Here is a 25,313-nt window from a genome sequence, read left to right as displayed (position 1 = left end):
TTTCCTTTGTGGGAAATGCCTTCCACGTTCCGCACAACTAAGACATCGGGCACAACACTCTCTTTCTTTACTTTTACTTTTTGTTACTTTCCTCTTCTCCTCCACTCTTCCTCGCCAAGCTTTGTCTCACTCCTCCTGACTCTGGCTCGCTTCTGTGAGGTCTGGTCCAGTCATTTTATATTGACCAACCTGGAAGTCCTTCCGGGCATCCACTCACTTGGCCTGCCAGCACTTACAGGCTGGGCGAAAACCTTTCCCTCTTGTATTTTCACAGCACCCCATGGTGGCACCCAACAGGGCTGAGATACAGAACTCCAAGTCCCAGGATGCCCTGTAGGAATCCAAGGGAGCTGCCATCTAGAGTCCTGGGGGAGGTAGTGCCCTAAAAAAGCTGCCTTCCCCCAACCTTTCATATCTGGGGCGTCCCGGCCGGGTTGAGCTGCTGGCCGTCTGTTACGGTGTGCATTTTATTTGACATAATTTTATTTAAGCTATTTATGTTTGTGTGTTAGTATATGTGTGTTCATGTATGTATAACGTTTTCTTTTTGTTTATTCTTTTTAATAATTCTTTATCTGGCTTTTATTTCATACTGTTATCTTTTATATGTAAAGCACTTTGGTCAGCTTGTAGTTTTAAGTGTGCTTTATAAATAAATAAAACCAAAACCTAAAACCTAGAAATGTCGTTGAGTCGTCGCTGTGTCGCTGATCTTTCATTCTTTGCTGATTGATGGGTTTGGTGTGTACAATCGGGGCCAAAAGTTTCGAAATTGACCCAAGTGTTGATTTTCACCAAGTCTGCTGCTTCAGTGTTGTTAGATCTTTGTGTCTGATGTTTCTCTGGTGTACTGAAGTGGAGTTACAAGCAGTTCAGAAATTTCAAAGGCTTTCATTGACAATGACATGACGTTTATGCACAGAGTCCATATCTGCTGTGTTGGCCCTTCTTTCTTTTTCAAGACCCCTGCAATTCACCCTGGCAGGCTGTAAATCAACATCTGGGCCAAATCCTGACTGATGGCAGCTGCCCTATTCTGGCATAATCAGGACTGGTGGGTTTTTGTTTGCCCACCGCCTCTTGAGGAATGACCACAAGTTCTCAATGGGATTAACGTCTGGGGAGTTCCCTGGCCATGGACCTAAATGTTGATGTTTTGCTCCCCAAGCCACTCAGTTGTCACTTTTGCTTTATGGCCCGGTGCTCCATCACGTTGGTCACCAAACTGTTGTTGAATGGTTGTCAGAAGTTGCCGTCAGAGGATGTTTTGGTCCCATTCTTTATTCATGGCTCTGTTCTTTGGCCAAATTGTGAGTTAGCCCACTGCCTTGGCTGAGAAGCAAACCCCACGTGACATGAATGGTCTCAGGATGCTTTACTGTTGGACTTACACAGGACTGATGGCAGCACCGCTCACCTTTTCTTTTTCCCAGATATCCCAAACAATCATAAAGGGGATTCATCAGAGAAAATGACTTTCCCTCAGCAGTCCAATCCCAGAATATCAGTCTGTTCCTGATGTTTTTCTTGGCTTCTTTGCTGCCCTTCTTGACACCCACCAGGCCATCCTCCACAAGTCTTCACCTCATTCCCACCTACCTGCTGCCATTCCTGAGCAGGCTCTGCCATGGTGGTTGCCCCCCTGGTCCCAAACCATGAGTAAAGAATGGGACCAAAATATCCTCTGAGAGCAACTTCTCCCAAACCATCCCAAGAACAGTTTGGTGACCAACTTGATGGAGCACCGGACCATAAAGCAAAAGTGAGAACTGAGTGGCTCGGGGAACAAAACATCAACATTTGGGGTCCATGGCCAGGAAACTCCCCAGACGTTAACCCCATTGAGAACTTGTCGTCAATCCTCAAGAGGCGGGTGGACCAACAAAAACCCACCAATTCTGACAAATTTCAAGCATTGATTATGGGCTGCCGTCAGTCAGGATTGAGCCCAGGAGTTGATTTACAGACAGTATGACAGGGTGAATTGCAGAAATCTTGAAAAAGAAAGAAGGGCCAACACTGCTTGACTTGACTCTTTGCATAAACTTCATGTCATCATCAATCAAAGCCATTGAAACTTCTGAAGTGCTTGTAATTCTACTTCAGTACACCAGAGAAACATCTGACAGAAAGATCTAAAAACACTGAAGCAGCAAACTTGGTGAAAACCAACACTTGTGTCATTCACCAAACATCTGGCCATGACTGTAGTTTCCAGTAATGACTTTCTGCTGCCTTTGCTGGGGTTTCTTATCCAAAAGGTCCTGACTACACATTGTCCTCCTCTCTTGCTAAATGAATCATAGCCTGGAGATGTCTATTCATTTTTTACATCTCGGATGTCTCAATTAAAAGTTTCCCAATGCTGGTGTCTAAAGTATATAAGCACTGGGAATTCTGGTCTCTGGATTACATCTTATCTGAAGAAGGGGCCCGAGTTGCCTCGAAAGCCTGTATCTTGTCATCTTTCTAGTTAGCCAATAAAAGGGGTCATCTTGCTTGACTTCTCACTACATGCTGTCTTTGCTAGAAATACCACTTCAGCCGGCTAGCGTGGACGCCATCGTTTGTGACCTTCCTTTTGGGAGAAAATTCAAGTGCAAGACGGACATAAGAATGCTGCTGCCAACCATACTCAAAGAGATGGAGAGGTACGTGTAACCAGTTGTGTAGTGGTGTCTGGAGAAGTGGGTATGCTGTACAGTAAGCCCCCAAATTTTTTAGTTGCCTACACAGCAAAAGAAAAAAAAGTGTCCCGTTATTAATAGTGACAGTCTTATATATTTAGTTCCCACTAGAAAGGGACAGCACTCTGTACATCTGCTGCCTGACTTCATTCACTTCAGGGATCAACAAACCAGAGATGCAGATTTTGCAGATCTGTCTGCTTCATAGATTACAGAGAGAGTCAACTGCATAATGCGTCCATTTTCTTAATCAATGGGGAAAGCAGATTCTTTTGTAAACAGCGTCTTAGAATATCTAATCTGCAGCAGATAGTGCAGGCCAGAGAGTGACCCAACTATAAAATTAAAATGATTTGTCAGTGGCAGGGTGCGAAAATTACTGGTGGTCCAGAGGCCCATTTCATTAATAGCAGATACATTTACCATGAAGCCAACGCCTTTTCAGTCAGAGACACGTTTATTTTTACAAAATTTAATCCGCTGATTTTCAAAATAAAATACTTGGATTTGACCATCTATATATATAATTCACTAAGGCAAGACAACCATGGAAAGCACGCCAGAAGGGGCGTGGATTCACTAAGCCGCCGACAAGTGAGACACCTATGGTGCACACAGGAAGGAGCCACGCCCACCAACTCCAAGACTATTGGATACGACGACAACTCACAGAGCCACGCCCACCAACTCGGACGTGACGACACAGAAAAACCGGCGTCATTTATATTCGTCTGTCATAGAGGTCACGTGCTGCTCCGACCCACGTTGATTGTTAATGGAGGCATGTTTCTCGTGGAGGTGAATCGCCATATGCGACGTGTAAAACTGTTTGCGAGGGGTATCCCATGATACAAACATGCGTCTTCTTAGATACTCCTGCAGTTTGTACACAGCGCCCTCCCACCGTGGTCGGATGTCTTGGTGGATTACACGTATATATAGAAAGGCAGCCAAAACCGCACAGAGCAATGAAAAGTCTACGTGAGTCACAGGTGCATCTGGACTGTACAAAGACGACAACGACTCGAGTGACGAGGTGGAGGTGGGCACATGAGCAGGCAGTGTATACTGGACGAGAAATCAGCAGGCTAGCATGACGGAGGGAGCGAAGTGGACGTCCTTCTCCTCTCCTCCCGTTCCACCCTGAGCGCCGCACGGACGATTGTGTGTTGGTTCGTTCCGTGCATTGGTTAAAACGCAATGAAGGAAGCAGTCTTTAAAAACCAATAAGCCCTGTGCCTCTGTTTCATTACCGTCTCACCTGCTTCACCAATGCAGGCCCCGCAACAGGCGATCCGGCGGCGTCATTCCCATGACCCGCCGGGCAGGTAACCAAAGTCTTTGGGTTCAGGGGGGAGTATGGTTACAAAGCTGAAACTTAAAAGAATTGACGGAAGGGCACCACCAGGTGTGGAGCCTTTCGCTTCATTTGACTCAACACAGGAAACCTCACCCGGACACGGACAGGATTGACAGATTGATAGCTCTTTCTCGATTCTGTGGGTGGTGGTGCATGGCAGTTCTTAGTTGGTGGAGTGATTTAGCTGGTTATTTCCGAAAATGAACGAGACTCCCGCCTGCTAAATAGTTACACGACCCAACAGCGGTCAGTGTCCAAATTCTTAGAGGGACAAGAGGCTTTCAGCCACGTGAGATTGAGCATTAACAGGTCTGTGATGCACTTGTATGTCCGGTACTGCACGCACGCTACACTGAATGGATCAACGTGTGTCTACCTGGCGCGGGGAGGCGTGGGTAAGCTGTGGGTAAGCCGTTGAACCCCATTCGTGATGGAGACCGGGACTTCCAATTGTTCCCCGCAAACGAGAAATTCCCAGTACGCGGGTCATACGCTCTCACTTATTACGTCCCTGCCCTTTGTAAAGCCCCCCATGGTCGGGTGACTTGGTGGATTATATATATAAAAAAAGCAGCCGGAAACGCAAAGAACAATGAAAAATCAACGTGGAAACCGACTGAGGCGGTGTTTGGAAAATTAACAGTCAACGTGACTCACAGGTGCGTGTGGACTGTACACAGACGAAAGCGACTCAGGTAGGGAGTTGGGGCGGGCACATAAGCGGGCAGTGCGTACTGAACGAGCGCCGTTCAACCCCGTCCTTCGCTTTGGAAGGAGAAGGCGCAACGGCGTTCCTCCGGTTTTCAGTCACGAACAATTGTATGTTGGTTTGTAGCGTGCATTGTTGCAATGTTACTTTTCTTGGTGGTTTATTAAATTACGGATTTTTCAAATGTTTATTTTTTCCTCTGTGCTTAAAAATCATTTAAAAAGCAGCCTGAGGTTGGCTAGTTCTGAATATTCATTAACTTATTGGCGTGAAAATGGTACCAACACATTAACAAAGTTTCAAGTTTAAAATCAGCATTTTTCAGGACGAATAGCGTACCTAGCTAGAAATGCTTTAATGTCCGGGCTGTTTGGACATCGGCTAGTGCGCGGGGAAAACGGTGTAAGTGTAACGCTATAAACTGTCCCCAACACCTGTTCATCTGTCTATACTCAAAAATAAGCACTGATGTGAAAGTCAGGTTGAAATATCTGCATTTTAAAATGCAACCAACTGGAACTTGTTGATGTCGTGGCGAAAAATTGTCACCAAAAGGCTTTTTACCTGAAATGAAGGCTATTAGGACTCAGGATAGGCAAACAGAGTTTATAGCTTTATTGCAATAAAACAATAACACGGACTCAACCCAATTCAGCCAAATCAGATTGAGCCCCGAACAGTTCAGAACTCAAAACTTACACAGTAATTTCTTATCACTCCAACCTCGCTCAAATTAGCTCATTTTGCTGTTTTTCTCTGACACCCCTCTGCACCTGTCCAGCCCATACCTCAAATTCTCATGGGAATCATTATTATCTCTTGACTTCCCCCTGCAGCTGGCCTCTGCTATTTTTACTGTCTGTTGTCCATCTTAGTTTCTGTTTTGCTTATTTTGCTTGGCTTTGGCCGGGCAAATGTTCCTTCTTCCATATTTGGGCATTTTCTTATCATTTCCCCTTCCTTGGCCTTCAAGCTATTTTATTTTTTAGTGGCTGAAGCTAACCTGTCATTATAAAGAAATGGCATGTGCCTTTATTTTAATCATTTGCTTGGCATGCTTGATTTGTCTTAATTTCTGCGCTAAAGTTAATGCTAATATATTTTCTATATTTATTTATGCTGGTGTATTTATTATTCATTACATCATTTTGACCTTGTTAGTTGCAATGCCTTTTGCTGTTTCTGCTGCTTCACTATTCTAGCTGGCTTCTTACGTGCCTACCAGGGCCATTTTTCATTGATATCGTTCCTCAGCTTCCTAACTTTTTGAACAACAGGAGCGTACGTCCCCCCTTCTTCTGTCCTCAGTTTCTGTGTGTCATTCTCTTTCTATTCTTTCCTTCCTTTCCCAAATTGGTAATTTTGCTTCAAGCTTAAAAAAATGCAATATGACTAATGTTTTTTTATTGAACTATTTGCTTGACATTCTAATTTATGCTAAATCTAATATTTCAGAAGCTGTTAATTACTTTTATGGCTATTTATGCTAATATGCAATTTATGCTAATATATAAATTTTTTCTCTTCCATATTGACAGCTAGCAGCTTTGATGCTAATGAAAGTCAAGGAAGCTAACTTAACACTAACACTAAAATAAATGAAACGAAATAAAAAAGCTGCAAGTTAATGCAGTAGAAATGCTGTCTTAGAATATCTAATCTGCAGCAGATAGTGAAGGCCAGAGAGTGACACAATTATAAAATGAAAATGATTTGTCAGTGGCAGTATGTGAAAATTACTGGTGGTACAGAGGCCCATTTCATTATTAGTAGATACATTTAACATGAAGCCAATGTCTTTTCAGTCAGAGACACATTTATTTTTACAAAATTTAAACAGCTGATTTTCAAAATAAAATACTCGGATTTGACCATTCTGAATATTCATTAACTTATTGGAGTGAAAATGGTACCAACACATTAACAAAGTTTCAAGTTTAAAATCAGCATTTCTCAGGACGAATAGCGTACCTAGCTAGAAATGCTTTAATGTCCGGGCCGTTTGGACACTGGCTAGTGCTCGGGGAAAACGGTGTAAGTGTAACACTATAAACTGTCCCCAACACCTGTTCATCTGTCCATACTCAAAAATACGCACTGATGTGAAAGTCAGGTTGAAATATCTGTGTTTTAAAATGCAACCAACCGGAACTTGTTGACAGCTAGCAGCTTTGATGCCAATGAAAGTCAGGGAAGCTAACTTAACACGAGCCACAGGCTGCATGAGCTAATTGGAACAACAAAAATTAAACAAAACGAAATAAAAAAGCTGCTAGTTAATGCTGTAGAAACGCTGTATTAACATAATTTACAAATCTTGCTGTTATAAAGTACTCACCATGGTTGACGTGTTCTTCCATTGAATTTTAAACGTCGATTGGAGATTTAGCGCCTCCACCGACTGGGGTTGGGGACTGAGAGGCTGTGGCTGCCTGTCCGGCTGGATGGTAGCAATAATGGAGCTTCACGAGGTCGTTTGTTCTGAAAGCTAATTTTTGTTTGTATGGGTCGCTTCATTTTCACTGTTAACTTGGTTATATTAACTTTTCGCGTGAGGACATATTTTGGTGTGTAACAATGGACCGACAGGAAGATGGCGGCAAAGGATATTTTACCCGGTTTAGCAAAGGAACGGCATGTCCCGCCCTACTCTGCCTCTGATTGGCGTAATCCATTTGCCCTAACCAATCGTTTGTTCTCCCAAAACGTAACCAAAACAGACAACAATGGCAGAAAAAAACTGACGTGCCTGCAGCACATAAATGCGTATTTGGGTGTCAGTGTGGATGTAGACTGTCACTGTGTGTGGGCTGAAAAGTGCCATATACCCGCGTATACCCTGTATTACACTGCAGCTTATACCAGTAACAGGGGGATTTTGAAGTGGGCATACACTGTGATGACCTAATAAGAAGTGGGTATACGCCATATACCTGTGTATACCCTGGACTACACTACTGCGTGTAATGGTAAACCCTGCTCGGGTATCCCAAACTCTTCTGGTTGTGTTTGTATTAAAATTCAATCCGTTTCAGAAATGGCTTTGGAAGGAGAACCTGGAAATGATTCATACGACTCTTTAGATCGGGTTTCTTCAATAGAAGTCAAACAACGGCTACTCTGAGGCCACTCTGAGGCCACTCTGATCGGATTCTGCTGCTTTTTTTTTTAGCAAACCTGCTGGAATCGGGTAGAAAGTTGCATTTAGGGTCTCCTGTTCAGTCCTTCATTTAAGTTCATGAAGGTGGCTGGTGCAAAGGGAGAGGTGGTATGACAACGTGCCACTTGGTTTGTAAAATGACAGTACGATTTGTAATCTTATTATTAACCTTAGCAACCCATTTCTATCTTTTAGGGTCCTCCGCGTTGGAGGAAACCTTGTCCTCCTCCTGAGTCCACCACTCAGCGTCCACATACAGAAACATTTCGGTTCTGACCGAATGGTGGGCAGCGGTATAACCTCACCCGTCACAGCAGACTCTTCCTCCTCCGTGGACACAAATACGCAGGCCGGGTCGGCTGATGGGAAGTTGCTGCAACAGGAAATTCCAAGGAGAAGAAATGAAGTTGCACACGGTGAGGCGACCAGAGCCCACGCAGAACATACCGTGGCAGGGGGGTCTTCACCAAGCCCTGCTCTCCCACTTGCGGACTTTCCTTCTTTGCAGCTCAACGCCATTTACAGAGTGAGCCTGGGGCTCACAGATGGACTGATACATCGGTATAAAAAGGTTCTGCTCACGTGATGTGCAGTGCAGCCCTTCTTGTTCAGATTTTATACCTTGTAATATCGGGGGGCTAACAGTGGGATACATTTCAAATGATTAAAAACGGTCACTTTGTAGTATACTGGCTGATTCCCGAGTTTGTTACTCGTTTTCGGTGTCCATTTTAGTCCTGCCCAACGCAACGTTGGTAATGGTAGCCTTCTGATCTTTCCACAGTGAACCTAGCGGGGGGACATGTTGGCGATGTGGAGGCCTCACAATACGACGGTCCTGGCCGCAAGTCTCAGACGGGTCCTCTTCTGTAATCCGTGGTACGGTCCTCGTTTGAAGGCACTGTTAGTCGTTCGTGCGATACGCCGAAATGAAACGGTAAAAATTCAAACACAGAAGGTCTCGCTTTTGTTTTGTGTTTTTTTATTTTTACTGGAACAGCAAAGACGTCACAAAAATGAGGCAGTTAAAGGGCTCCCTGGGTGTTGAAATTCATCCTTAATAATCCATAAACAAAAAAACGTAAAGCTGACTTACGTCAGACAAGAATTTTCCAAAGTTTAGGTGTTGGTCCTGCTGCCCTTTGTGCCACCTGCTGGTCACTCACCCAAATAGCTGATGCCCTGCAGAATCTGGAGTTCATGTCAACAACCCGTTTGTTAAAAGTTCTTCGCCAGATTGTTTCAAACGCAGGAGTCTCTTGTGGTTTTCCCGTAGATGATCTTGGTCCGACTGATGAAGGGATACGTGGTACAAAGACACCCAGAGGTCACGGTGAGGCCCAGGCTGCACCAGGCGCAGAAGATGGACCAGCTGTAGCCATGCTCCACGTCGCCCGGAAGACCATAGATGAAGGGAGGACTGCGGTTCAGGTTATACGTGATGCTCGCCGCGTAGGTGCAGAGGGAAATGGTGCAAAAAATACCTGGAAAAGAGAAAGCAGACAAGTAATTAGTGCGAAGAGGCGTCCTTGGCATGTATACCCGGAAGAGCCTGCCTGCCCATTCAGCCATTTTAAGAACTCGTGTTTTCTATCAAAGCACTCTTGACGGGCTACGGGCACACAACACTTTGCGATGATTTCCAGCTGTGAGAACATTAGAACAATCTGGACGAGAACCGGCCATTCAGCCCAACAAAGCTCGCCAGTCCTCTCCACTTAATTCTTAAAAAATAACATCAAGTCAAGTCTTGAAAGTCCCTGAAGTCTTACTGTCCACCACACTACTTGGTCGCTTATTCAGAGTGTCTATTGTAATTTATGTAAAGAAAAACTTCCTAATGTTTGTGCAAAATTTCTGTGTCCCCGTGTTCTTGATGAACTCATTTTAAAGTCACCGTCTCGATCCACTGGACTAATTCCGTTCATCATTTTGCACACTTCAGTCAGGCCTCCTTTTCATCTCTCTAAAGGCTCGGCTCTTTTAATCTTCCCTCATAACTCACTCTCTGTAGCCCTGACTCAGCCTAGTCGCTCTTCTCTGGACCTTCTCTTGTGCTGTTGTGTCCTTTTTGTAGCCTGGAGACCCAAACTGCACCCAGAACTCCAGATGAGGCCTCACCAGTGTGTTATAAAGCCTGAGCAGAACCTCCTGTGACGTGTACTCCACACGTCAAGGCGCCATATAACCTGACAGTCTGTGAGCCTTCTTGATGGCTTCTGCACACTGTCTGGTAGTTGATAACTCAGAGTCTACTACGACTCCTAAATCTTTCTCATAAAGTAGACTCTCGATTTTCCGACTGCCCAGAACCAAGTCTGTGGGGCAAGCCAGACCACCATAGTGCACTCATCGTTTACTAAGTCCGTGCAAGAAGACAGGAGGCCCTTAAAAAAACCACAACATGGACAATGACATCAAAGCACAGACTTCACATTCACCTCCATGGGGCCGGGAATCAAATAAAGCTAAGGGGAGTTCTGAGGCACCAGAGCCCATCTCCGCAGCAATGAGCGTAGGACAGGAGCTATCACTGGGCAGGGTGCCCGTCCATCATTGGGCCACTCAAGCACACACTGACCCTGGGCACACTTGGCATCATCCATCAACCTAACAAGCACAAGCGGTGGGGATGTGACAGAAACCCCAACTCTGACATGAGGCCAACATCCAAACTCCATGCCATTTCTTTTACTTTCTTTTCAAGCTGGGCTGTGTCCTTACCGTTTGTCACATTTGCCACTTGGTTTTTCCCTTCTGTTCATTTGTCCAGTGGGTGGTCCTTTGGAAAATGAGACTTTATTTTTTTTTTAACATACAGTGGGTTCCTCAAGTCTTCAGACCTCCTCACTTTTTGCACACTTTATTATGCCGTAGATTTCATTTTATTTTGATATATTTGCCATTTTTGCCCATCAGTCCACACTCAATAACCCAAAGTGACAACAGCTTTACATCCGGTCAGGTCAGGTTGGGGAGCAGGCACTGGTACAGCACACTGATGCACCCACCATAACATTAAACAGCTCGGGACCCTGGTTGGTAGCTCCCCAGGCAGACACGTGGCCCAGTCCCCCCGAAATGACCCTCTATCTGCCGCAGCCAGGTGTTACTTGGCCCTCCCCTTGGCCTCAACAATGAGGGTCCTGCGAGCCGGATCACCCTCGGGTAATGGCGTCACATGGCCATAGTGCCGTTAACTGACGCTCCCTCACACTGCATGTCATGTGCCTCATTCGGGACTCCATGAACAACACAAAGTCAAACCAGCGGCCCTCCAAGGACCCTCTGAAGAGAAACACATGACGGAGTCCAGTCTTCATCTCAGGTCACTGAATAATGTCCATGTCTCACAAACAGGAAGCACCAGGACTCTAAAGACTTGGATCTTCGTTACTTTATAACTTTCGGGAGTGCGGCGCACACTTTAAAATGACCTCATGACCCTCCCATGTTCTCCCAAACCATCTACTGACTTCATAGGAAGAGTCACCAGAGTCACATGAATGGCACTGCCAAGGTAAGTAAGCCTCTCAATGACGAGATCGACACACTGCAGATGGCCGTGCCCAAGAGGTCATTAAAGGCCTGGCTCTTTGGTTTTTATCAAGACCCTCACAAGCCCAGACAGTCAGACCCCCTCACTCAGTCTCTCGAGACCCCCGATCAGAACCTCCATTAATAAATAATAATAATAACAATTCTTTGCATTTATATAGCGCTTTTCTCACTGCTCAAAGCGTTCAGCAATTGCAGGTTAAGGGCCCAACAGAGCAGAGTCCCTGCTGGCATTTACGGGATTCGAATCGGCGACTTTCCGATTGCCAGTGCAGATCCCGAGCCCCAGAGCCAGCACTCCATTGACTCTGTGAAGATCACAGCATCGTTAGCAAAGTCAAGATCACCAAGAGATGCCCCCCAGCCACTGGACCCCACTCCCCTGCCCAACACCCAGTCCATACAGGCATTGAAGAGAGTAGGACCAGAACCAGAATCAACTGGGAGAAACACAGAGGGTCTGCCTCCACTCTGCACAGCACTCACAGTACCAGAGTACAGGCCGGCCATGACCTTGAGGGGATTCTGTGAAGTCTCTGGATGTCCCACAGGGCCACAGCTCGATCAACTGAGTCAAACACTTTAGAAAATCGACAAAAGCTGCAAAGAAACCTCTGTCGGTATTCACATTTATGCTCCATGAGAACTTTCAGAGCCAGGATGCCTTTGATGGTCGACTTCTTAGGTGTAAAACGAGATTTCTCTGGTCACTGGTAGATGAGCAAGTGATCACGAATCCTATTGAGGGTGACCCTAGAAAGGACCTTATGTGGCACCGAGAGCATGTTATCCCCCTGTAGCTGCCACAATCTAGACGACCCCCCTTCCCTTTCCAGATAGGGATGACAAGCAGGGCCATCGTAACAGCATTTCAGGGCCCTGGACAAAGCAGTTCCCTGGGACCCCTACCTACACATCCACTCAGCAAGTCACAACATACGTAGATTAGCATTGGGTCCCCTGGCAACTGCCCAACGTGCCCATGCGTTAAGACGGCCTTGACGACAAGTCCCATTTTCCAGTCAGTTGGGATGATGCCCGTCTCCCAAATGGAAGCAAAGATTGCTTGCAATGCCAGGACGACAGCCTGACCACCAGCCTGGAGAAGTTCACCCCGGATAACGCAGATCCCTGCAGCCTTCCCTACCCTCACCACCTGCGCAATCTCAGTGAGACTGGGGGGTTCACAGCTAATTAGAGGATCAGCCTCAAGAACTGCAGACCCAGAGATGTCCGACGTCCTGACCGGACAATCAGCTTTAAACTGGTCAGAGTAGCCAACCCAGCATTTACATCACAGTTTGAAGACTTTATTAAAGAGCAACAAATGAAATCTCTCCTTCATAGAAGTGCTCAGACACTTTGCTGTGCACCTAAATACCCCCAAAATTTCACTCAGGTCCATCCTGGTTGTTTTAATTCCCTTTGAGATGTTTCTAGAACTTGACTGGAGTCCACCTGTGGCCAGCTAAGGTAAGGCCCACATGGACCACAATTCACACTGCATGTCAGGACAAAAACCAAACTGTGAAGTCCAAGGGACTCTCTGCAGACCCCCACCATAAAATGACGGTGAGGCACAGATCGGGTCAAGGAGATCAAACCATCTGTAAGAAGCGTCAAGTGATCCCAGGAGCACATGTGGCCTCACGGATTGTGAAATGAAAGGAGTTTGGAACAACCAGGAGTCCTGTTAGAGATGGTCATCTGGCCCAAACTGAGTGACCAAGTAAGACAAGTGTGACAAGAACCCAATGGTCACTCTGACAGAGCTTCAGAAGTCCTCTTCTGAGATGGAGGAACCTGTCAGAGGGACAACTGTCTCAGCAGCGCTAAGATGGTAAAGTGGACAGATGGAAGCAACTCTCCAGTAAAAGGCATTTTAGTGTGATGACACAAAAAATGAACCCTTTGGGCAGAACTCGGCACACTCTGTCTGGCAAAGACCAGGCACTGCTCACCACTTGCCCAGTACCATCCTGAGGGTGAAGCATGGTGGTGGCGACGGCATCATGAAAGGGGGGCAGGAGCAGGGAGACTGGTCAGAACTGAGGGAAGGAGGAATGCGGCCAACATCCTTGAAGTAAACCTGCTCCAGAGTGCACAGCTCCTTCGACTGGGGTGACGGTTCGATGACCCAAAGCCAAGACAACGCTGGAGTGGCTTTGGGACAAGTCTCTGGAGTGTCTTAGGTAGCCCAGACTTAGACCCCCTGAAGCATTTGTGAAGAGACCAGAAGATGGCGGACACTTCCCATCCAATCTAATGGAGTCTAAGAGATTCTGCCAGGAAGAATGGGATACTCTGCCCGAATCCAGGTGTGCAAAGCTTGTAGAGATTTAAAACCAAGAAGATTCAAAGCCGATATTGCTGCCCAAAGGGACTTCTAAAAAATATTCAATTAGGGTCTGAAAACTTCAAAGAATGAGAGATTTCAGTTTTTGAGTAAATTTGCAAACCTTTTTCATATTTTTCATTCTGGGTTATTGAGTGAATATTGTTGGGCAAAAATGGCAGATTTATCCATTTCAAAGGAAATCCACTACCCGGTAAAGTCTGAACAAAGTGAAGGGGTCTCGGTACTTTCTGAAGCCACTGTACGTTTGCTAGCATTTCCTCCCCACCTTCCAGAACAGACTTGCCACTTCATATAATTTGCCACCGCCAGTTGGTCCAGACATGTGTGAGTGTGCCCTCTGGTGGACTGGCATCTTCTCCACGAACACACAGAGTTCAGAAAATGGATATAAGGTTTCTTTTTAGGTGCAAGGAATATAAAAGGCCTACCTGCCATGAGAAAAAGCAAGCCGGATACGTGCTGAGTGAGGCTCTCCTCCCAGAAGAAGCTCACCGCTGCCACGATACAGCCGCACACCAGGACCGCTGCCGCCATTCCCAGGAATCCAGCAGTTATACGGCGGAGATCTGGAAAATAAAGACGCGCCACGAGATGTCTTAGGTCACTTCGGTCAGACAACAAGCAAGTTTAGATCTAAAAAAATGTGCAAGCAAAAAGGATGGAAGGGAATGTGATATGAAAACGCAGGTGGAGTGTGGGGCATTCTGGGATGGCTCCAGCAGCCTGACACAACTTGCACCCGGAAGTGTCGATAGTCATGACCGCGATGAGCCCTGCAATGAGGACACAAACAGTGCAAATGTCCGATAGTCCTTCTATTTTTTTTTTTTTGTTTTGTTTTTTAAATTTTATTAATTTTATTGCAATCATTCCATACAAAACAATCAATTATTACAAAAAGTAAAAATAAGAATAAGTCGACCCCCAACCCTGAGAGAGAGTGCAAGGCAAATGTCTTAAAATGTAAGGCTTGTAAACGTACCTAAATTAATAAGTGATAAGCCAATGGAGAATAATGCAGAAGACAAAGAAATACAGAAATAATTGCTTCCTCTGTGCTTTAAGAGCTTATTTTAAAATATTACTGATTAGATCCTGCCATGTTTTGAAAAAAGTCTGTACGGATCCTCTAACTGAGTATTTGATTTTTTCCAATTTCAAATAATATAACACATCAGTTACCCACCGACTTAAAAGACGAGAGTTTGGGTTCTTCCAGTTTAGCAGAGTAAGTTTGTGTGCCAAGAGTGTAGTGAATGCAATCAGTCCTTCTATTTTACCAAAGTCAAACAAGGCAGTCAAGGGTTCAAATCCCCACAGTGCAGAAGTACAACGGATAACATTTAAATTCAAGAAATAATCCAAAAACAGGAGTAACCCACAAAAGTTAAGATTATTTATAAGGTCACCATTCCATTAAACCCACTTGGACAGAGGCAGTGGTGCAGTAAGAATTCTGTTTCCGGACTTCTCTAGCGCCTTCAACACCATCCAACCTCGGCTCCTTAAGGACAAGCTGACAGAGGTGGCAGTAGATTTATACCTGGTGCCATGGATCGTGGACTATCTTACAGACACACCTCAGTATGTGCATTTTGGGAACTGCAGGTCTGACATTGTGGTCAGCAGCACAGGAGCGCCGCAGAGGACTGGACTTTCTCTGGTCCTGTTCAGCCAACATACATCAGACTTCCAATATGACTCGGAGTCCTACCACGTGCAAAAGTTCACTGACGACACTGCTATGGTGGGCTGCATCAGGAGTGGGCTGGAGGAGGAGTATAGGAACCTAATCAAGGACTTTGTTAAATGGTGCGACTCAAACCACCTACACCTGAACACCAGCAAGACCAAGGAGCTGGTGGTTGATTTTAGGAGGACCAGGCCCCTCATGGACCCCGTGATCATCAGAGGTGACTGTGCAGAAGGTGCAGACCTATAAATACCTGGGAGTGCAGCTGGGTGATAAACTGGACTGGACTGCCAATACTGATGATCTGTACAAGAGAGGACAGAGCCGACTATACTTCATCAGAAGGCTGGCGTCCTTCAACATCTGCAATAAGATGCTGCAGATGTTCTATAAGACGGTTGTGACGAGCGCCCTCTTCTACGTGGTGGTGTGCTGGGCAGGCAGCATAAAGAAGAGGAACACCTCACTCCTGGACAAACTGGTGAGGAAGGCAGGATCTACTGTAGGCAAAGAGCTGGACAGTTTGACATGCGTGGCAGAGCGATGGGCGCTGGGCAGACTCCTGTCAATCATGGAGAATCCACTGCATCCACTGAACAGGATCATCTCCAGACAGAAGAGCAGCTTCAGCGACAGACTGAGGAGACCCCACACTATGCGACTCTTCAGTTCCACCCAGGGGAGTAAACGTTAACATTATAAAGTTATTGTCTGTTATACCTGCATTGTTATCACTCTTTAATTTAATATTGTTCTTTATCAGTATGCTGCTGTTGGAGTGTGGGAATTTCCCCTTGGGATTAATAAAGTATCTATCTATCTATCTGTCTACAAGTGGTGACGTGAAGCCAGCAACTGCGGTCCCACATCAGGTGACTTCATCAAAGCCCACTGTCGGTGCCCCCATTTTCCTCACGCCCTTCATGAGGTCTGTCAGATCTCTAGGATGGCTCAACTTTCATGCCCCGCTCCTTCTTGAAGTGGTTTTGGGACAATCCACTCGAAGAGCGTCGATCATTTGCTCCCCTGTGAGGCCACCGAGACCACCTGCTTCCTCACCCCGCCTGGCTCGAGCTCCACGATTCGGCCTCCTTCCTCTTTGTCTCTCCTGGTTTTTCTTACTCTTTCCATATCACCCTCTCCCCCGACCCACACCCCCCATGTTGTTGTCCCGCTCCATTTACCCTTCAGTGGGGCGCAGGTGCTGTGATCTCAGGCCCCGGAGGCTAATGAGTCAACTGACCACAAGGTACGTCAGCATTTGACCGGCCAATTCGCCACTAATACCTCGGGGCCGCTGCACCTCTCTGCCACTCGCACCTACACCACTCCAGCTGAGCGCCCCATTTATTTAAAAACCGTCGGTCGCCGCAGTCCCTAACGTGCGTCATCACAAAGTGCCCAAACACGACCACCACATACGTAACGTGACGGCGATGACCAAACCGACCTTCTGAGACACCTGGCTTGATGGCTGCCCTTTAGAACTTTAAAAAGTTCCACACAGACAGACAGACAGACAGAATGCAAATTTCCCCCCATTACTGTACACTGCATGTTATCTCTATTGGCAATAACATTGCACTCATAAAAAGGAAGAAGACGGAGACAAGTTCAAAGTGATCTTTTACAAAGATAACAACATAATTTATGTCTATAGCACATTTTCATACAAACAATCAAGCTCAAAGTGCATTACATGATGAAGAAAGAGAAAAAAGACAAAATAAATAATTAAAATTAGGAAACACTAATGAACATAGAATAAAAGTAAAGTCTGCGGTTGTGCTGGCGCCCTGCCCGAGGATTGTTTCTGCCTTGCACCCTGTGTTGGCTGGGATTGGCTCCAGCAGACCCCCGTGACCCTGTAGTTAGGATATAGCGGGTTGGATAATGGATGGATGGATGGATGGACAATGACTGATGACATATATATGCGCCACACAATCCATCAGAGAGTCTCAGAGTTCTTAAACAAGGTCATCCAATAAAACTATAACTGGCACCACACCGCTGACACCATCAGCACCGCAATTCAACTGTCATCAAGCGAAATCGAAAAGGGCGCGCAGGACCGGGACTAACGACAGAGACTTGTCCTCAACGGCACGAAGTCTGCCACTTAACGGAGAGCCAAATGAGCAGCCGGCCGATGATAATGAAGTCGAAATGCAAATATGTAAGTATCTTAATACATTTAACGATTCTTGCTGGTAAACTTCACATTCACGAATGCAGATTTTGTAATAATATCATGTCCTTCGATTACTTTTTCAATTTCAGACTTTCATTGAAACTTTTAAATTTAATAAAAACGAGGAAAGCATTTCCGCTGTTAACGTTTATAATAAACTACTTAACCTCGTGTAATTTGTCTGTTATGGTGATTGTTTTGTTATTTATTCATATACTTTAAGTATTATAACCTTACTGTTATTAGTGGGTTATTTTTTGCTATTATTTATCTATGTATGTATTTGTGTAAAGAACTTCTTTTAATTTGTATTTATTCTAACACTTTTAAGTATTGTAAGCTTACTGTTATTACTGATGTATGGTTTCTTATTTTATATTGATTGCTTCGAAACTCCTTTGTTATAAATAAAGACTTAATAAAACGTTGCAGTGTGGCTAAGATTCAGATTCTGTGGCGATTATCCGACTCAAATAACGACGTCTGGTCGAGTAAATCGACATGACACAAACGACATAAACGTGCACTCCCGTTAGCCGTTCAGAGGAGCACCTCGCGGGGGTCTTCCAGGTGGGCTCTGCTTCGATCATCGGCTGCAAACGCAGAAACTGCGATCGGGCGGAAGTAATTGGAATGCAACGACATTCAACTGGGCACGTGACATAAGTAGGCGGGGAAATAGTAATTACTTTGCATACCCATGAGTCCCCAGCGCAAATGTTAACATTTCTTATTATTTAAACAGAAAAACGTTTATTCTAAATCAATATTATCGTGAGAGATTGGAAATCGATTAATAAGTTATGTTTAGTGATACTTCGTAAGACAAACTCCACAAAAGTCCCAACTTTTAGAGACGAGCGAAATTTAAGGGCGTCCCAACTTGTTTTACTGTTTAGTATACTCTGGCTTCTCTTCAACTCGTATAAATCTTTCGCCTTTTACTAAAGATTTCCGTGGAGAGGAGCATCAATGAGTTAACATAATTTTTTGATGCCTTGCGAAAGCGAGGCTTTCTCTGAATGTATAAAATAAGACTTTGCTTGTTTGTAGTACAGATTCTTGTCACAGTTCAGTAATGCTGTATGTAAATACTGATCTGTACTCTTATTTGTTATTGATAGAAGAAGCGCTTTCATTCTTTTCTAGTGATGGGAAGTTCTGATCATTTTGCCGACTCGGACCTTTGAATCTCGCTCAGCAAAATGAACGAATCATTTTTTGAGTCATTTCGTTCAATTCTCTTTCCGGCTCAGACTGCATAGGTTAAGCTTATGGGGCTGTCACGTGATGAACGAACGACTCGAAAAACCCGAAAACTCGAAACAGGTAAATCAGTTCCAATACAGAAACTATAGGAAGTCGCGCAAATGCGCAGGCGCGACTGAACGAATCACTCCAACGAGACGACTCGTTCTTCCCGAGTCACATTAAAGATTCGTTCAAGAACGACCCATCACAATTACATAGTTTTGCTTTCTTCGAAGAAATTACGCGGAGTGATTTATTAACCCGTGCTAAGTTTTTTACACGGTCAGACTACCCACTCGGGTGTAATGTCCTCTGCTGGTCGCAAGAGGGCGGTAATGTCCTGTGAACAAAGGCAAGTGGCCGGCTTAAGTTAGTAAAGATAAGCCGTGCGGCGGGCGTCATGTCGTCCAAAACAAGGGGTGGACTGTCGAGCCTGGTATTTCTGCAGCCTTGCAGCCAGTATCCGAGTCACATAAGCCTCCCACCACAGTATAAAAGGGCGAAGCTCTGGAGGTCTACAGCCAGACTCTTATGGTGCCCTTGGCAGTCAACTCCACCTACTTGGAGCTCCAGGGTGAAGTCACCGGGCTGCAAAGAAAGCACACTTGGGAACAACTGCTGAAGAAAGGAAAAAGGAATAAAAGGGCTAGAATTTCCAAAGAAAAAGCAAAAAGGCATATCCGGTTAACATAGGGTTGCCAGATTAGAAAATTAGAAACACGGGACACTCTTAAAATCTCTCTCTATATTACTATATATATAAATTTATACATGCCCCCTACACACCCAGACTAATATATTATATAAAAGTAGAGACATAATTTAAAAATATAAAGCAAGAATTTTAATGGGTTATGAGGGGAAAAAAAGTAAACTCATTGGAAAATTATTTAATACAACTGCAAACACTCGTTTCTTTGTTACATTTGGGTTATTTTCATCAAGATAATCTGAGAAAAGAAAGTATAATTACTTATAAAGTTACAACGAAGTACCGTAAGAAGGTAGTACAAATATATTTTTATTATGAAAATGAACTAAATATGGGACATTTGGGTGTCACTGAAAGGTCAGTATGGGACAGGGGACAAAATGATCAATGTCAATTTATTAATATAGCACATTTAAAACAACATAGTAATGCTGCGGCCAAAGTGCTTTACAATAATAGAATAAAAGAAAACCAAAAACAACATACAAGAGAGTCTCGCTTATCAGACATAAACGGGCAGGCCGAAAGTCGGATAAGCGAAAATTTTGGATAATGGCAGGTGTCAAGAAAAAAGTTACAGAGTTGTCTGTCGTTACAGTATGTACTGTACTTAAAAAGTTAGATAGATAGATAGATATGAAAGGCACTATATAGATAGATAGATAGATAGATAGATAGATAGAGTTAAAGGCACTATATAATAGATAGATACTTTATTAATCCCAAGGGGAAGTTCACATAATCCAGCAGCAGTATACTGATACAAAGAAACAATATTAAATTAAATACTAATAAAAATGCATGTAAGAGCAGACAGTAACTTTAATTAATGTTTGCATTTACTCCCCCGGGTGGAATTGAAGAGTCGCATAGTGTGGGGTCTCCTCAGTCTGTTGCTGAAGCTGCTCCTCTGTCTGGAGATGATCCTGTTCAGTGGATGCAGTGGATTCTTCATGATTGACAGGAGTCTGCTTAGTGCCCGTCGCTCTGCCACGGATGTCAAACTGTCCAACTTTACTCCTACAATGGAGCCTGCCTTCCTCACCAGTTTTTCCAGGCGTGAGGCGTCCCTCTTCTTTATGCTGCCACCCCAGCACACCACCGCGTAGAAGAGGGCACTCGCCACAACCGTTTGATAGAACATCTGCAGCACTTATTACAGATGTTGAAGGACGCCAGCCTTCTAATGAAGTATAGTCGGCTCTGTCCTCTCTTACACAGATCATCAGTATTGGCAGTCCAGTCCAATTTGTCATCCAGCTGCACTCCCAGATATTTAAAGGTCTGCACCCTCTGCACAGTCACCTCTGATGATCACAGGGTCCATGAGGGGCCTGGGCCTCCTAAAATCCATCACCAGCTCCTTGGTCTTGCTGGTGTTAAGGTATAAGTGGTTTGAGTCGCACCATTTAACAAAGTCTTTGATTAACTTTCTGTACTCCTCCTCCTGCCCACACCTGATGCAGCCCACAATAGCATATCTCTATGTTCAGTCCTGTGATGATTTAAAGACATTTTTGATCGTACTCTGCTTTCCTGACGAGTGCCGTTTCTTTGCTGTGAAGTCTCGCCATCTTTGCAGCATCATTATGTCGATTCCTGTAGCTCCTTCTTGTTGCTCAATGTAATTGATTGCAGTTAGCCTTAACTCCGTCTCTAATATAGTCCACATCCGTACGAGCGTATACTGTTTACTACAGCATTGTGACTGCGTGTGTGTGTTTGTGCTGTGACATGCGAGTCCCCGTCTTGTACCCGAAAACTCGAAGCTGAGTCTCAGTACTTTTAGCAACACCAGCTTTATTAAGCTCGAAACAGCAACAGCGAGGTTATTTAACGTAGCGGGATCTTTCATTCTCCTACGGGTCGGGGGAAAGTAATGCTGAGCCCAGCGCATTTACAATGTCCCTTGTTCCTTGTATCACCCATCAATGGCAGGCGCTTATAGAATGTCCGCGATCTTTTCGGATTGGCTTTTACAGCGTACTGCTACAGCGCTGGGAGACTGCGATTGCTTTGGGACGCTCATCCGCGTGTCGTCCCGTTGGGTGTAATCCCACAAGAGTTTAGAAACTCACTCACACCAGCCATGATTCTTTTCAAAGGTAAAGTGCAGGTTAATTTGCTTTATGTATTTTTACTTTATATTTTGTATTAATCGTTTTTATATGAATAGTTTTGGGTTGTGGAACGAATCATCTGAGTTTCCATTATTTCTTATGGGGAAATTCGCTTTGATATACGAGTGCTGTGGACTGCAAGCACATTTCCAGAATGAATTATACTCGTAAACCGAGGTTCCACTGTAATTAGCTGCGTCTCGAGCAACAAAAAATAGACTAAGCACACGCTCGCAACTTGCAGTTCTTGTTGCCCATTGATACGTATTTTTATTTATTTTTTTTTTTTGAGGTGTGACGTTGGACAATACGGAATGTTGGATAAGCGAGATTCTAATATATATATATATATATACTAATAAAGGCAAAGCCCTCACTGACTGACTGACTGACTCATCACTAATTCTCCAACTTCTCGTGTAGGTAGAAGGCTGACATTTGACAGGCTCATTCCTTACAGCTTACTTACAAAAGTTAAGCAGGTTTCATTTTGAAATTCTACACGTAACGGTCATAACGGTCGACAACGTCCGCCGTGTTGAACTTTCTTATTTATGGCCCCATCTTCACGAAATTTAGTAGGTGGCTTCCCTGCGCTAACCAAAACCAATGTACGTACTTGTTTCGGTGGTATGATGCCACTGTCGGCCGCCATATTGAACTTTTCAATGGTCTTTGTTACTTATGGGCCCATCTTCAAGAAATTTGGTACGCGGGTTCCCAACGCTAACTGAATCCTACTTACGTACATATATACGTCCATAGCCTGCAGCTCGGTCACCGTGTGAGGTGGCATTGGCTCTCCCATCCCAACACCTCCCACGTTGTTGGCTGCCTGCCTATATAAGACTGTCTGTCACTCCGGTCTCTACATTCTCTTCCTTGCTTCGCCACGGGATTCACGTCTCCCTGCTGATAACTACAACCTTTTTATTTAATCCACGGCTTCTCCGCTGTTTTATTGTTTGTTTATTATGATCATAGTTATTGTGTAGGTATTTTAGACTTACTTTACATTGTTCAGGTACCCATTTCCTTTATCATTCCAACCGTACCACCATTAACATGTCTATCGAGGTGATCACCATCGATCAAAGAACTGTCACTTACCGAGTGGTTTCCATGCCCGGAGATGGCACCTACCTTTTCCATTCTCTTTGTTACATATTGCACGGCCATATCAGGCTCACTCTTGATATCCATTGTGTCTTATGTATTGAATGACTGGGACAGGTTCAAGGTGTGGACTGATGACGTACAGGAGATAATTAGACTACACAGGAGCACTAGAAGAGTGAAATGCTTAAGCCCTTCACCTATGGATCTGCATGTGAGTTGATGGCTGCCACTGAACTGTTTGGTTGTCGCTTTTAAGTGTACCAAAATGGCCAAATATTTTACACCTTTGGACAACCGCCAATGACTCTTAAACATCTTAGATTGACAGGTGACGATTTGAGTAGTGGACACTTTGATGTTTATGAATGTTTAAACTCTCAAAAGCTGGATGTGATTTTATCGATGAAACTGGTTGTGTGCTTACAACGCTTGACAGATGCTGAATGTCACTTCAACACAAGTCCTACAAATACTGTCGTAATTGAAACAAACCATGAAACTCAAACCGATTATGACAGCAGCAATCCAAGCTGTGAGATTTGAGACAAGATTACTGTTCACATGGCCAGCTGTACGTTACATGCTCAAGAGTAAGCTCAGCGGACAGCTTGGTCAGATTACAACCGGAGGGCCGAACTCACAACGTGGTATACAAAGAGATCCTTAACAAATAATTATTGGGATATTTTATCTCAGTTTAAAAAGGTTTAATTTTCTTCTTAATAAAAATTGTAATGCAGTACTTTGCCGCTGCAAAGCGCGGGTATTTTGCTAGTATCTATATATATTCCTGTGTCTGCGTGTGTTTCCTCCAGGTGCTCCGGTGTCCTCCCACAGTCCAAAGACATGCAGGTGAGGTGCATTGGCGATTCTAAATTGTCCCCAGTGTGTGCTTGGTGTGTGTGTGCCCTGCGGTGTGCTGGCGCCCTACCCAGGGTTTGTTCCTGCCTTGCGCCCTGTGTTGGCTGGGATTGGCTCCAGCAGACCCCCGTGACCCTGTAGTTAGGATATAGCGGGTTGGATAATGGATGGATGGATGGATGGACAATGACTGATGACATATATATGCGCCACACAATCCATCAGAGAGTCTCAGAGTTCTTAAACAAGGTCATCCAATAAAACTATAACTGGCACCACACCGCTGACACCATCAGCACCGCAATTCAACTGTCATCAAGCGAAATCGAAAAGGGCGCGCAGGACCGGGACTAACGACAGAGACTTGTCCTCAACGGCACGAAGTCTGCCACTTAACGCAGAGCCAAATGAGCAGCCGGCCGATGATAATGAAGTCGAATTGTAAATATGTAAGTATCTTAATACATTTAACGATTCTTGCTGGTAAACTTCACATTCACGAATGCAGATTTTGTAATAATATCATGTCCTTCGATTCCTTTTTCAGTTTCAGACTTTCATTGAAACTTTTAAATTTAATAAAAACGAGGAAAGCCTTTCCGCTGTTAACGTTTACAATAAACTACTTAACCTCGTGTGATTGTCTGTTATGGTGATTGTTTTGTTATTTATTCATATACTTTAAGTATTATAACCTTACTGTTATTAGTGGGTTATTTTTTGCTATTATCTATCTATGTATGTATTTGTTTAAAGAACTTATTTTAATTTGTATTTATTCTAACACTTTTAAGTATTGTAAGCTTACTGGGTGGCACGGTGGCGCAGTGGGTAGCACTGCTGCCTCGCAGTAAGGAGACTTGGGTTCGCTTTCCAGGTTATCCCTGCGTGTAGTTTGCATGTTCTCCCCGTGTCTGCGTGGGTTTCCTCCCACAATCCAAAGACATGCAGGTTAGGTGTCTAAATTGTCCCTGGTGTGTGTGTGTGTGTGTGTTTGCCCTACGGTGGGCTGGTGCCCTGCCCGGGGTTTGTTTCCTGCCTTGTGCCCTGTGCTGGCTGGGATTGGCTCCAGCAGACCCCCGTGACCCTGTAGTTATAGGACATAGCAGGATGGATGATGGATGGACTTGACTTGTCAGTACTGGACAGTAGGTGGCGCTCTCCTTGTGAATTGCTGCATGCGCTGCGCATCGTTTCCTGGACTATCGATTGTGCTTCCACATTGACGGCTTTCTCTTCACTTCCCATATTATTAGAGCTCATTGCCTGTAATTATTTGCCCAGAGGGGACTGGCCGGTCTCTTGGTCTGGAATCCCTACAGATGTAATTTTTTTTTCTCCAGCCTCTGGAGTTTTTTTTTTTGTTTGTTTTTTCTGTCCACCCAGGCCATCAGACCTTACTTATTCTATGTTAATTAATGTTGGCTTATTTTTATTTTTTATTGTGTCTTCTATTTCTCTATTCTTCATTTTGTAAAGCACTTTGAGCTACATTTTTGTATGAAAATGTGCTATTTTTAAATAAATGTT

General features: G+C 44.5%; 2 protein-coding genes and 1 non-coding gene across 8 annotated transcripts in view; 2 read left to right on the top strand and 1 right to left on the bottom strand.

Moving 5' to 3' along the window:
- Positions 1–8,605, top strand: part of thumpd2 (THUMP domain containing 2) — a 51,039-nt gene extending 42,434 nt beyond the window's left edge. For 3 of the 4 annotated variants that reach the window (XM_039738347.1, XM_039738346.1, XM_039738349.1), the window contains exons 9-10: positions 2,531–2,651; positions 8,112–8,605. In XM_039738347.1, the coding sequence (XP_039594281.1) occupies positions 2,531–2,651; positions 8,112–8,502 (512 nt within the window). In that variant the 3' untranslated portion in view covers positions 8,503–8,605. The remainder of the gene's footprint in view (positions 1–2,530; positions 2,652–8,111) is intronic. The other variant, XM_039738350.1, reaches the window with a different exon arrangement.
- A 57-nt stretch (positions 8,606–8,662) lies between these two features.
- tmem178 (transmembrane protein 178) overlaps positions 8,663–25,313 on the bottom strand; it is a 57,815-nt gene continuing 41,164 nt past the window's right edge. For all 3 annotated transcript variants that reach the window (XM_039738351.1, XM_039738352.1, XM_039738353.1), the window contains exons 3-4: positions 14,262–14,399; positions 8,663–9,400 (exon numbers count right to left, since the gene is read on the bottom strand). In XM_039738351.1, the coding sequence (XP_039594285.1) occupies positions 9,159–9,400; positions 14,262–14,399 (380 nt within the window). In that variant the 3' untranslated portion in view covers positions 8,663–9,158. The remainder of the gene's footprint in view (positions 9,401–14,261; positions 14,400–25,313) is intronic.
- LOC120517052 lies at positions 18,621–18,734 on the top strand. The gene has a single exon (XR_005630976.1). It is a non-coding gene; the product is annotated as a U5 spliceosomal RNA (small nuclear RNA).

This window comes from Polypterus senegalus, chromosome 16, assembly GCF_016835505.1.
Source record: "Polypterus senegalus isolate Bchr_013 chromosome 16, ASM1683550v1, whole genome shotgun sequence".
In the NCBI taxonomy this organism is placed as follows: domain Eukaryota; kingdom Metazoa; phylum Chordata; class Cladistia; order Polypteriformes; family Polypteridae; genus Polypterus; species Polypterus senegalus.
The sequence above is the reverse complement of the archived record's forward strand: the minus strand, read 5'-3'. Positions and strand labels throughout refer to the sequence as shown.